Source organism: Magnolia sinica, chromosome 16 (genome assembly GCF_029962835.1).
Source record: "Magnolia sinica isolate HGM2019 chromosome 16, MsV1, whole genome shotgun sequence".
In the NCBI taxonomy this organism is placed as follows: Eukaryota; Viridiplantae; Streptophyta; class Magnoliopsida; order Magnoliales; family Magnoliaceae; genus Magnolia; species Magnolia sinica.
Window position 1 is genome coordinate 36,262,031 of NC_080588.1, and position 14,866 is coordinate 36,276,896.

At 37.9% G+C, this 14,866-nt stretch overlaps 1 protein-coding gene across 6 annotated transcripts in view; it reads right to left on the reverse strand.

The window, feature by feature from the left end:
- LOC131228513 (uncharacterized) overlaps window positions 1–9,011 on the reverse strand; it is a 37,065-nt gene extending 28,054 nt beyond the window's left edge. The window contains exons 1-5 of one of the 6 annotated variants that reach the window (XR_009162992.1): window positions 8,261–8,757; window positions 8,025–8,134; window positions 7,539–7,618; window positions 5,431–5,607; window positions 5,221–5,311 (exon numbers count right to left, since the gene is read on the reverse strand). Coding sequence is in view for 2 of the 6 variants with exons in the window: in XM_058224203.1 (XP_058080186.1) it covers window positions 5,482–5,607; window positions 7,539–7,618; window positions 8,025–8,134; window positions 8,261–8,286 (342 nt within the window). In the remaining 4 variants the exon portion in view is untranslated. Of the gene's footprint in view, window positions 1–5,220; window positions 5,312–5,342; window positions 5,608–7,538; window positions 7,619–8,024; window positions 8,135–8,260 lie in introns of those variants that run through there. The other 5 variants (XR_009162990.1, XR_009162991.1, XR_009162989.1 and 2 more) reach the window with 5 other exon arrangements.
- Window positions 9,012–14,866: the final 5,855 nt, after the last annotated feature.

A 14,866-nucleotide genomic window follows, 5' to 3' on the forward strand; every position in this document is an offset into this window, starting at 1 on the left:
TGTGCAATGCTTAAAATACCATCAAAAAGTTAATTTATGTGCAATGCTCAAAATGCCATCACAAGATTCATAAATTGTAGCGTTATAACTCATCTTGAAGACAAGCACAATGAACTAAAAGTATGTTTTATCATTGATAGTGTTACGTTATTTATAAGATCAAATTATCACAAAAAGAAAGACAAAAGAAAAAGATGAAGAAGCCGAGGAAAGAGAAAAAAATGATGATACTCAAATATCAATCCTACTAGTGGTCATTTCTCTTTCTTTTCTTTTTTTCAAGAAAAAACAAGTATATGTGGGCTGCACTGTCGAACTGATAGTCATTTTCAGCAATACGATTGACTATGGGTGCTACAATTCAATTAAACCATTGATCCATTTTAAAACAAATGGTCAATTATGGTGACATCCCATGTGGAAAAAAAACGTCAGTAGGTTCCCCTTTTACACTTGCACAAATGGTCTTAAAAAGCAGCCGTTAAAATCACATTTATCTTTTATTGCTTCTCATATAAGAGATGATCTCCAAATTCACCAACAGTTGAAGTACAAAAGTCAACTAAAGATTTTAAAAAAAAAATAATCAAACATTGGTCAATTACTAGCTATTACAAGTAGGTGGTTTAGTGTTGATGCAACTGAACATGGTCCAAAATATGCCGAATGCTCAGCTGCGCACCAGTTCGGACGGAACTCGTGCGAACTTTTTTGAGAAAACATTATACATGGTGTGACTCCAGAATCTGAACGGTCCTCGTGAAGCAGTGACTCATAAAACCCCTTGGGCCCAATTTTTACTTCGATCCAAAACTTCAGTGGGCTATGAAAAATGAAAACAGTTTCCTCCCCTAATTTGCATTCTCTTTGTTATGGCCCACTAGAATTTTAGATCAGGGTGAAATTTTTTCCTTAGGGGTTTCATGGGATTCCGCGTCACATGGACCATTCAGATTAGATGCCCATCACACGTGTACAAAGGTGCACAAGTGCGTAGGCAAACGTGACTCTAAATGCCGAATGCTCAGCTGCGCACCAGTTCACACGAAACTCGTGCGAACTTTTTTAAGAACTTGTCATCATACGTGATGTGACTCCAAAATCTGAACGGTCCACGTGAAGCAGCACCTCATGAAACCCCCTGGGCCCAATTTTTACTTTGATCCAAAACTCTGGTAAGCAATGCAAAATGAAAACAATTTCCTCCCTTGATTTGCATTTCTCTTTGCTATGGCCCACCAGAATTTTAGATCATGGTGACAATTCTACCCTTGGGGATTAATGGGATTCCGCATCACATGGATAGTTCGGATTAGACACCCATGATATGTGTGCAAAGGTGCGTACGTGTGCAGGTGAGCATGACTCTATATGTCACTTCAGCTCGCCCCAGCACTGGCCTGATAACTCTCGTGCAACCAACACTCATTGTACGTGATGTGACCTAAAATTTGAACGGTCCACGTGGAAGCAACACCGGCCCAATTTTTACGTTGAACCAAAATCATGGCCATGAAAATGAAAATAGTTTCCTCCTCTTGATTTGCATTTCTCTTTTTGCTATGGGCCACCAAAATTTTGATAAGGGTGGAAAAATTTTTCCTCGGGATTCATGGGATTCCGCATCACATGGACCGCTTGATTAGACGCCCATGACACGTGGTGCAAAGGTGAGCCTACGCGTAGGTGAGCATGACTCAATATGCCAATGCCCACCGCACTAGTTCGTATGGAACTCGTGGCGAACGTTCGAGCAAAACATCATACGTGATCACCTAATCCAACGTCCTCGTGACGCCAGCTTGTTTCATGAAACCCCTGTGGGCCATTTTTACTTTTGACGTAACTTGTGGGCCATGAAAAATGAAAACAGCTTCTCCCCGATTTGCATTTCTCTTAGCCGTGGCTCACCGTAATTTTACATCAGTGTGAAAATTTTTCACTGAAGTTTCGTGATTCCACATCACATGGACCGCTCGATTGTGACGCCCATGAATCCGCCCCTCGTGACGGAAGAATCGCTTAAACCCCGGGGCCATTTTTACTTTGGACGAACTGTGGGCTATGAAAATGAAAACAGCCTCCTCACAGATTTTCTCTTTGCGGCCCACTAGAATTTTAGATCAAGGTGAAAATCTTTCCCTTGGGGTTTCGTAGGCTTTTGCATCACATGGACCATAAGGATTAGACGCCCACAACTTATGTGCAAAGGTGCGCAGGTGAGCATGACTCTATATGTCGAATGCTCAGCTACGCACTAGTTCGGACGGAACTCGTGCGCACAATTTTGAGAACTCATCATACGTGATATGACTCCACCAATTTGAACGGTCCACGTGAAGCAACACCTCATGAAACCCCCAGGGTCCAATTTTTACTTAGATCCAAAACCATGAAAAATGAAAACAGTTTCCTCTCTTGATTTGTATTTCACTTTGCTATGGCCCACCAGAATTTTATATTAGGGTGAAAATTCTTCCCATGGGCTTTTCATAGGATTCCACATTACATGGACCGTTCGGATTAGAAGCCCATGACGCGTGTGTAAAGGTGCGTACGTGTGTAGGTGCGCAGGTGACATGACTCTATATGCCGAATGCTCAGATGTGTACCAGTTCGCATGGAACTCGGGCGAACTTTTTTCAGAAAACATCATACGTGATGTGACTCCAAAATTTGAATAGTCCACGTGAAGCATCACCTCAAGAAACTAGCTGGGCCCAATTTTTACTTAGATCCAAAACTTTCACAGGCCATGAAAAATTAAAATAGTTTCCTCTCTTGATTTGCATTTCTCTTTGCTATGGGCCACCGGAATTTTAGATTAGTGTGAAAAATTAACCGTTGGGGATTCAAGGGATTCCGCATCACATGGACCGTTCGGATTAGACGCCCATGACACGTGTGCAAAGTTGCGCTCGTACGTAGGTGAGCATGACTCAATACGCCGAATGCTCAGCTGCGCACTAGTTGGCACAGATCTTGTGCAATCTTTTTTGAGAAAACATCATACGTGATGTGACTTTAGAATCTGAACGGTCCTCGTGAAGTAGCGACTCATAAAACCCCCTAGGCCCAATTTTTACTTTGATTCAAAACTTTGGTGGGCCATGAAAAATGAAAACAGTTTCCTCCCCTAATTTGCATTTCTCTTTGCTATGGCCCACCAGAATTTTAGATCAAGGTGAAAATTTTTCCCTTGGGGATTCATGGGATTCCGTATCACATGGTCCGTTCGGATTAGACGCCCATGACACGTGTGCAAAGGTGCGCTCGTGCGTAGGTGAGCATGACTCAATATGCCGAATGCTCAGCTGCGCACCAGTTCGGACGGAACTCGTGCAAACTTTTTTGAGAAAACATCATACGTGGTGTGACTCCAGAATCTGAACGGTCCTCGTTAAGCAATGACTCATAAAACCCCTAGGGCCCAATTTTTACTTTGATCCAAAACTTTGGTGGGCCATGAAAAATGAAAACAGTTTCCTCCCCTGATTTGCATTCTCATTGTCCATCCCACTAGAATTTTAGATCAGGGTGAAATTTTTTCCCTTTGGGTTTCATGGGATTCCGCATCACATGGACCATTCGGATTAGATGCCCATGACATGTGTACAAAGGTGCACAAGTGCGTGGGTGCGCAGGCGAACATGACTCTATATGTCAAATGCTCAGCTGCGCACCAGTTCGCACGGAACTCGTGTGAAATTTTTTAAGAACTCGTCATCATACATGATGTGACTCCAAAATCTGAACAGTCCACGTGAAACAATACCTCATGAAACCCCTGGGCCCAATTTTTATTTTGATCTAAAAATCTGGTATGCAATGCAAAATGAAAACATTTTCCTCCCTTGATTTGCATTTCTCTTTGCTATGGCCCACCAGAATTTTAGATCATGGTGACAATTCTACCCTTAGGGATTAATGGGATTCCGCATCACATGGACAATTCGGATTAGACACCCATGACACGTGTGCAAAGGTGCGTACATGTGTAGGTGAGCATGACTCTATATGCCGAATGCTCCACTACGCACCAGTTCGCACGGAACTCTTGTAAACATTTTTGAGAACTCATCATACGTGATATGACTCCACAATTTGAACGGTCCACGTGAAGCAACACCTCATGAAACCCCCAGGGCCCAATATTTACTTTGATCCGAAACATTGGTGGGCCATGAAAAATGAACAGTTTCCTCCCTTAATTAGCATTTCATGGGCTAGATGTGGTTCACAAATCTAGCCCATGTATTATATGTGTCCCGCTTGGATGAGGGGTCAGACCAAGTGTCAGCCGCATTGAAAACTCAGGTGGGCCCCACAAAGTGCTTTTATATGTTTTAAGCATGTCTTCATATGGTTTAGATGGTATGGCCCACCTAAGTTCCTTTTTACGGCTGATTTTTTTATATATCCCATAACCTAAAGTGGACCCATGAAATGCACGGTATTGAGATAGGTTGGCTTGGTTCAGGTTGGTTCTAGGGGCACCTCGTACCTGATCCATTTAAGAATTTAGTAAGAATCTAGCTAGAGTTTTGGACTTAAGACCCAACCATTAAAATTCGAACCGCTTTAGGTCATGCTGAAATCAAAATGAACCAACCCATTAATTTAATGGGTCAATATTGGCCCCCTGATCCAAATCTAACCCATTTATTACACGGGTTGCATTAAGGTCAGTAGGAATGTCAATGGGTACCCGAAGCCATAGGTACCATATGAACTTGACCCATGTACCCGACCCAATTTTAATGAGTTTAGGTTCAATACATTAGACTCAAGAAATCGTGTTGAGTTCAAGTCTAGATATTTTGTTTTGGGTTGAGTAAACTCGAGTCATCTAGCTCAACCCATTAATCACCTAACCTATGCAAGTAGGTAAGGTTCAACACAAGCCTGACCCATTTACTTAAACGGACATATTTCTAGCTTGAACCTGACCCACTATCCAATTAGTTTAGTTGAAACCCACCTCAAAAGTAGGTTGAGTTAGCTAAACTGAAGACTGACCCAACCTACGCTTAAGGCCACCCATTTTAAATTAGGGCTATGCCCATGAATGGGTCTATATTAGGCTCAAGTCCACCCCATTCAAGTCAGGTCTCGAACCCACAGGCCAATCTGGCCTGTTTGGTTCCTAATGCAAAGTACAATTCTTGTAAGGTAAATAGGTAGCAGGAAAAGTTCAAAAGTGAGATGGTGTTCTCTTACCATGATCATCGAGTGATGAAAAGACCTATTAAGAAGAATGTCACATGTTGATTTATTGCAACTGCTTGGACCTGTAATAAGATCAAGAGAACTACAAAGATGTAAAATCAATTATTAAATTCTTTCTATAAATTTATGCTGCATTAGAATAAAGAAGCATGACTAAAGTTTATAGGTATTAGCTCTGAACAAAATAGTGATGAGAAAGACCTTAGTGAGATTCAGGCTAGCCACACATATTGGCTAATTTCAGCGCTTCCTTTAAAACAGGCTTTCCATGTCTTCTAAAATAGAACTTTGGTTAAGGCCTTTGCCAGGAACCTCATAATCAATACCATCCCCTTTAAGTATGCCATCCTCTTCTGCTCTAGTAATAGGTGCGGCTTGCTTCCTCTTGAATTGAGGTGATTCTTGAGAGGGGAGGCGGGGGCTTGATGTTTTGATATTCGACCATCAGGTTATGACAGTTTGTTATCCTCATTGTATTCATTGCCAACAACCGAAATCTTACCTGCATTAAAGAAGGACATTTTATATAAAAACTCACTTTTCGTACAAGTGGCAAATGTAAATGAGATCTGTACCAACTATCAAGTAGGTCCTACCATGAATGGGCCATATCCCAAAATTCACACACTACACAAAAATCCATATTTAGGAACGGTGGAAAACCTCCAACCGTGGTTAAATAGGGCACTGCAAAAAATTAGGGACCATCGCAAATTTTCAATTTAGGAACAATATTGTTTCTTATTTAGGAACGGTTTTGAACCCTTATTTCGGAAGGTCGATAAAAGCCATGCAACTAATGGGAAAGGCAACTACTAGCTAATGATTCCTAAAATATTTATTGAAATATTTATTGGAAATGTATTTTTTTTTTTCTTCCAAATGTGGATATTGGAGATATCAATATGTCATCTGGTAGAAAATAATAGCTATTCTCAGTGAGACCAACAATAGAAAATAGAGTTAATTATTGAAGGTAATGCTTAAAATGCCATCAAAGTTAATTTCCCATATGAGCAATGCTTAAAATTCCATCAAAAAGTTAATTTATGTGCAATGCTTAAAATACCATCAAAAAGTTAATTTATGTGCAATGCTCAAAATGCCATCACAAGCTTCATAAATTGTAGTGTTATAACTCCATTCTAGCACTGATGTTAGCGTTATTTACTCATCTTGAAGACAAGCACAATGAACTAAAAGTATGTTTTATCATTGATAGTGTTATTTTATTTATAAGATCAAAGTATCACGAAAAGAAAGACAAAAGAAAAAGAAGAAGAAGAAGCCGAGGAAAGAGAAAAAAATGATGATACTCAAATATCAATCCTACTAGTGGTCATTTTTCTCTTTCTTTTCTTTTTTTTTTTTTCAAGAAAAAACAAGTATATGTGGGCTGCACTGTCGAACTGATAGTCATTTTCAGCAATTGGATTGACTATGGGTGCTACAAGTCAATTAAACCATTGATCCATTTTAAAGCAAATGGTCAATTATGGTGACATCCCATAAGGAAAAAAAAAAGTCAGTAGGTTCCGCTTTTACACTTGCACAAATGGTCTTAAAAAGCAGCCATTAAAATCACATTTATCTTTTATTGCTTCTCTTATAATTGACTATTTGTTTTAAAATGGATCAATGGTTTAATTGACAAGTATATGTGGGCTGCACTGTCGAACTGATAGTCATTTTCAGCAATACAATTGACTATGGGTGCTTCAAGTCAATTAAACCATTGATCCATTTTAAAACAAATGGTCAATTATGGTGACATCCCATTAGGAAAAAAAAAGTCAGTAGGTTCCCCTTTTACACTTGCACAAATGGTCTTAAAAAGCAGCCATTAAAATCACATTTATCTTTTATTGCTTCTCTTATAATTGACTATTTGTTTTAAAATGGATCAATGGTTTAATTGACAAGTATATGTGGGCTGCACTGTCGAACTGATAGTCATTTTCAGCAATACGATTGACTATGGGTGCTACAAGTCAATTAAACCATTGATCCATTTTAAAACAAATGGTCAATTATGGTGACATCCCATAAGGAAAAAAAAAAAGTCAGTAGGTTCCCCTTTTACACTTGCACAAATGGTCTTAAAAAGCAGCCATTAAAATCACATTTATCTTTTATTGCTTCTCATATAAGAGATGATCTCCAAATTCACCAACAGTTGAAGTACAAAAGTCGAATAAAGATTAAAAAAATAATAATCAAACATTGGTCAATTACTAGCTATTACAAGTAGGTGGTTTGGTATTGATGCTACTGAACATGGTCCAAATGTCATTGGTACACATGAGTACCTGCATTGCCACTGGGAAGTCATCAGCAAAATCTGGAGGGAAGAAAAGATCTGCTTGTTTCTTTGTGAAACCAGGTTGACCTGGTAAAGAATTCAAAAGATTAGTATACAAAACATCAATGACTAGAAGGCTGTGTCCAAACAACTCAAAGAACGCATAAGATTTGAAATGTAAACTCCAAGCTGCATAGTAACAGCAATCATCTAGATGCCAACACAATTGCATTTATTTGCCTCCATTAATAAAATTGATGGCTGCCCTTGACACAAGAGCATTAAAAGGAAAAAGATAACCAATATCAATAACATAGAATAGAAAATCATCTGTGCCATTTGTAGTTTTAAAAGACACAGGAGCATTAAAAGGCAAAAGATAACCAATATCAAGAACATAGAATAGAAAACCACCTGTGCCATTTGTAGTTTTAAAAGAGAGAGACAGCCAATGGCATAAAATATATAGATGTGATCAATACAAGGAGCAAACCTGGCTGAGCACCAAGGTCAATCACATGTAACTTTGATGTATATCTGTCCTGCATTGGTGGTCTTTGAGGCAAAGGCAATAAGAATGGAAGAATTTTCATTTCCAGCAACCTGTTTAAGCCATGAAGATCATCAAAAGAAGTATCAAACCAAGTCAAATAACAGCAAACTGAACAATATATGGGTAGGATATGTTGGTATGCAAGATGATAAACAAAATGAAGGAAAGGCCTGCACCTTGAGTGAAGCAAATGATGCAGCATGTGCTTCAAGAGCTTGACTACGCTGCTGATCCACAGAAAAAAGCTGCATATTCCCCTTTACCAGCTGTGGCCTCTACAAGCAAAATTGAAAGACAAAACAGAAGGATTAGAAACATAAAAAATTTCAAGGTTATAATGTAAAGGGATAGAATTTATTTTCAACTACTACTGAATTCAAATCTAATCACTTCCATGATTGAAGGAAACAAAAGATGTTGAGGAAGTAGGCCATCTGTTCCAGGGTAATATGAAGCAGAAAGCGGCATCACGTGATAAGATCAAGCTCCTGGTAAATGAGCTCAGTACTCTAAGCTGCATGGAAACAAACACAAAAGAATCTCTCCGGCAATTAAACTATATGATCAATAAATTCATTGACTGTTATTTACAATGTTAAAATCAGCAATTAATTATTCATTGCTGATATTATTTCCAATAAATAGTTGCATAAAAATATGAAATTACCTGCAAAAGGGTTATAGTTCAAACTATGAATGGGCATCATCCTCTCCTCTTTGGGCACAAACACAAGAAAGGCCTCTTCCAAGCCCTGCCGCTGATCTTGCCAAAACCTCAGCTGTAGCAATACAAGGTTCCACAGATTTAGAACTTTTCGATAAGATCTTCACTGAAATCACATTTCCGAAGGTGTTATTTACAATCAACAAGTTTCCAAGGGCATGAAACTTTCTTTGAAACCAAAATTGACAAGAACTACATGTAGAAAGAAAATACCTAGATCAATGGGTATTCTCCGTAACCCTTCGTAGGAATTCCTCATCGATATCCTTGTACTGCAGGAAATCTAGAATTTCAATAGAAAACTCAAAGATGCAAAAGGAAAACAGCAATAAGCAGAGATGGAGAGGGATTTACATTCACTGCTTCCCGCTCAGCTGCATAAACAGCACAACATGAGTGGCTTATAACACCATATAGAGTACAGGACATATTCCAGGAAGCTTACAGAAGCCATAAGTTGAGAACTTAGAAGAGGTCTATTCAGTCCCAGTGAACTTCAGAAATGGAATGGTCGAAGGAAATACCACATGAAATAAAAACAAGAGGCAAAACCCACAATAAAAACATCAACAAAAATAAAATTAGACAAAGGTATAATGCAACAAAGATAGACACCATTGAGTTTCATCGGGTGCAAAGTGAAAAGCCTTTCTTGTACGTGTGGTACATGTGTACAATGATCAGGACAATTGCTTTGTGGTCATCAGGTGGACTGCCCATACCCAAAATGCAAGGCAATCCGAATGGGTGGCCATCCGGTCAGTGGCCTGAAAAGGTACAGTTAACTCAAAATACAAACATCCATCCACATTCAACAGGCGAAACTTGCCATAAATGGGTGGTTAGAGCAGTCCAATCTTTGTGCAGATGAGTAATGTAAGAGCACATGGCAGGCAACGAGGACCTGTGCCAAAACGAATGCGAAAGACGAGTTACATCTTTCAACAAACAGAGTTATATTCAAACTGAGCATACTTAAATGAGAGAAACTGAATTTTTAGAACTAAATTGAGAAATGACAAGATTTGATATGCTATATGAAGTTGCAGACACTTTCACATAGATGAATGCTCCAGAAACCGAAATTAGATAATTAGCTAGGAATGTTGTTTTACAATATGGAATTTTTACATAGAGAAATCTAGGATCCATAAATGCATCAAGAACCTGAATTTCTTCCCAAAATCTCTACTCTTGAAGTTCTTCCCTAAAATTTCTAAAGTTAATATAGAATCAAATAATGTGTTTTCTAGTAGGAATTGCTAATTAGGCTAAGTACTAAATTACAAGTTCCAGTGAAAAGAAAGCCACAACATGATATGATGCTACTTGCCCCAAGTACATTTACAACTAGGATGACAAAAATATGAGTGAGATAGTAACATACCACATAAGCTTCCAAATCATTGCACCTCTTTACGTTGCTCTATTTTAGTAATAGGAATATGCCTCTTTGGACAAGGTATGTTGGATTGTTCTTCAACATTATTAAACCTAAATGTAGGCAAGAATATCAAAATAAATTAGTTCAGTATGACAAGAACCTAAAAAAAGACAGAAATTGCAGATGAAGCCAAAATATTATTGGGTGAAAATAAAAATGAAGCAAATAGATACGATGTTAACAAATGTGTACACTTGATATATAGTGAGCTCGAAAGTTGAATTTGTGCACTGATAGACTTCAAGATCTACCTAAATTTGTGAGCATGAAATTTATCTCTAGAGTTGTTTAACATGTTGCTCTACAATGGGATTCTCACATCCCAGTTCCCAATCCAGAATGATGCTCCCATGCACAAGCCTTAACCGAAAAGCATGCATACTCTTCAAGAAGTGTGACTCTGTGTGTGTGTGTGTGTGTATCAACGATACTGAGAGTGTGTGTGTGTGTGTGTATCAACGATACTGAGAGAACAATGCCCTTTATGAAAAAATAACAGAAAAAATGCTAAAAATTCATTTTTCCCAAATTTTTTGGGGATTAGATTCCTAAGAGGACTTGGAAGTTGATTGGGAAAAAAAAGATGATTTGGGTGGGGAAATCGAGATTAGAGCGAATACCAACCAGAACCTAATCAGCGAGACAAAAGTTGATCCTATGCAACTACTTGGACCTGTAACAAGATTGAGAAAAATAGAAAGAGGCAAAATCAACTATCAAATTCCATATTTATAATCAATTACGGGTGCGAGTCTTCAAGAACTAGACCCGGACCCAAAAGGACTCGGGAACTCATGAGATCCTACACAATTAACCATGTATGGAACTGTAAGAACCAAACACATTTAATATTTAGAAAAAAAAATAAAATAAAATCTCTTAAGCCATATGGCATTGTCACGTATCTCAAGCAACTTGTTTAGGTTGTTCTTCTCATACCTGTCTTGTTTTATGGTAACATAACCTGAATTTTAAATGGGTCCAATTTATTGGCTTTAATCTTGTTAAAATCAGGTCATATTTGTGGGTCGGATCCATCGATTACCCCTAGCTTTGGATACCCATTGACAACACCCTACTAGCCCTAGTGTGACCCGTTTGATAAACGGGTCAAATTTGGGTCAGGGGGCCAGTATTAATTCATTAAATTAATGGGTCGGCTGCTTTCGATTTTAACATGACTTAGACCAAACCTGAATTTTTGTGTGTGTGTGTGTGTGTGTGTGTGTGTGTGTGTGTGTGTGTGTGTCTAGGTCTAAAACAATAGCTATATTCTTAAATGGGTCGGGTACAGGGCACCCCTCGACCCAACCTAACCCAACCATTAGCACTCCCTATTTTACTAGATGACTATTGTTGTCTCGCTTTACTAATCTGGAGGGCTCAAGAATGTTTAAACCTATTTCAAAATAGCAAAAACAATAAAGCAAATTGATGTTTTGACTGTTAAAACCCTACCCGCCGACACAAATTATTAATTGGTTGGGCCAAATGTTCTGCATATACGACCTTTTGCTTGCTATGACTTTCACTTTACTTCTTTCATAGTTTTAGAAATTGCTTCCAGTTCCAGCACTCTTTAAGAAGGGCAACATCTACAGGCAGGTATATATAGGTGGCTACTATGTTTCGGTTACTACTATTTTGTTATGTTGTTTTTTGTTATATACATTTTGCATTTTTTTAGTTTTCTTAATGGGTCTATTGTTATCTCAGGGTCGTTGTCTCTCATGGCTGCAAAATTGTTCCAACTCATCAATGAGTGCAAGATCTTGGCAACATGGTTCTTTTGGAGAGGTCCCAATGCCTTTTGGACTACTTGGTGAGCATCTTTATAAAATTATCACTCTGCATGCAACCATGACCAACTTAATGAGCCCATCAACTTACCTATTTGATCGACAACTTTATTCCACTAGTACTTAACGGTCCCATCAACTTACCTATTTGATGGACAACTTACATATTTGACTAGTCTGCACATCCAATGCCTCATAGACATCATGCCTTGTACATGAGTGGGCTTCACATAACTCTTAGAGAACTTCGTTGAAAGGGTTGTTAATGGGTTGTGTTTGTGTTTCCTAGTACCCCCGTACCTAGGCCTAGCTAACCCAAATGGGTTCTTTCCGGTTTCAAGTCTAGTTTTGAATACCCAAAACCAAATCCAATCAAGTTTAGGTATCTCTTAGGGTACCTGTTAGAATATCCTAACAGTAAGACACACAAGGGGTTTGCAAACCTCGGGTCCCAAATTGAGGGAAATGATCAAATCATGTAACCATAACCACTTTCTCCAATCTAGCTGATGTGTTTCATTTGCATAAGTAGAAGCCATCTCTTTGCTCTTGCCTTATGCTCATTCCCAAAAACTTATCTTGCCTCAAGGATGTTTTGAAAAACATGTTGCTACTTTTTTACATACTTCATTTGGCTTTTGTAGAGAGAACTAGAAACATTTTATTTGGGGTTATCTTTATGAATTAAAGAGACAACATGCTTGGTAAATAACATCTAGATGGCATAGACTTTTTGCTTGCCAAGAAGGGGCATATTGCCCTCTATTGGTTGCAGGTTTCTTCATACTCTCTAAAGTGATTCCTCTTCTTTAATGAAGTCTAATTATTCATAGTAACAAATAAATAGAAATTATCAAACACAAGGATATGAATGACAAGTCTTCATAAGTGATGGTGAGAAATTGCTACAAACCTCAAAAGTAAACATTGTAAAACACAATTGACATAATGAGGCTACTAGCAAAGAGCATTGGCTTTGAAGTTCAAACCCAAGCATTAAAAATGAAAAAAATAAAAATAAAATAAAATCCATTAGTGCATTCACTTACAGTTGAAGTCCCTTGGTCAATTGCACCATGTTTGCAAGTTAGATTAAGAGGCCTTTCCAGCAATCGCAAATACTAGCACAAAAACAAAAGAATGCATACGAAGAGATGGCATATAATGGTAAATACATAGAACCAAGCATTGTAAGGGAGAAACCCATATCCACAATAGCACAATGTCTTATACATTATTCATCCATTAAATCACAAACCTTGCATGTATAACTAGTATTTCTTACTCAATTTGTTTCTATCACTATGGATAGTTATCATATGCCATTAAAACAAATGATACACGTCGTGTAATATGCAAATTCACATGATTCTTACTACACAAAAGAATCAACTGTGTAGTCTCCCAAGACATTTAACAAAGGCTTAGAACACAACATATGGTATTTAAGCTGAAACACTTTGACGCCATCAAGTGAGTGTCAAAATACTTTTTAACTAGCAAAGCAAGCCCAATAAATGAAGGCATTCTCCAAATCTTGTACTGGGATCATAGTCATGCTCCTAATAACGCAAGCAAGAGATAGAAGGGAGCATAGACAAGCAATTATTTTCAAACAATAGGAAGCCTAAATGTATAGAAAGAAAGAAATGAGAGCAATTACTTAATAGCAATAGCAGAAGCATCGTCCCTAGGTAGAAAATTTCAATTAAAGGATCACCCAAACAATCTATATCGATGATCTAACTTTTTCTATTAAAGGATCGCCCAAATCAAGTTTTTTTTAGAGGGTTGGGAAATGGAAGATTGGACCATATACGATAAAACCTTCTTCTGATGTTTAATGATATTCTAACTAGGTCAATCGCTACGATAAAGGAAGCACTGTCATACCACAGAGCTTGAAATGTATATGCGAGTCCAACACAAGCGGTCTCTATTCCAAGGTATGCATTTTAATATTTTCATGCCTACTTGACCATATCCCACAAACGGGGTGTTTGTTAGTGGAGTTTCAGATACAACAATTCTTTCGTAGATTACTCTCAACGCTTGATAGGATAAAGACAACGAACAAAAATGAATGGAATGCCTTTTGCTTAAGGACTTCTAATAGAGAAACTTCCAAAGGAGTACAAAAAAAGCAACCTTTTGGAACTAGACATCCTTGTGGTTAATTGAATAATAAAAATAACAACATTTACGATGTGAAATAACCAAAACTCCATTCGAGTTCCATAGTTTCAAAAGTAAAGATACTCTCTCAACACTTAGGATAAAGATTCACAAACAAAATGAATGGAATGCCTTTTGCTTACGGACTTCTAATAGAGAAACTTCCAAAGGAGTATAGAAAAAGTAACCTTTTGGAACTAGACATCCTTATGGTTAATTGAATAATAAAAATAACAACATTACGATGTGAAATAACCAAAACTCCATTCGAGTTCCATAGTTTCAAAAGTAAGATACTCTTTAAGCTATCTTGAGAGTAATGCTCTATGTAAACTATAGCATTTGAAAACAGTCCAGAAATGTTAAAGGCTCCAACAGTGTTATTTCTTCTCTTAATTTGTCTCAGACAAGCAAAGACAATATAGAGATCAATTGCTTAGGGATGAGTTATAGTAGGAGCAATTATAGAAGATGCCACATGATCATGGATGGGTGATCGTAGTTGTGATGATAGTTTCATAGGCATTATGAGCACAAAAGGGCCCAGGAAAAATAATTTAACTGAAAAAAGAAAATTACCCTAATTCAAAAAACAAGCTATTTCTTAAGAAGAGTGCCACCATTTGTATAAAAAGTTTAT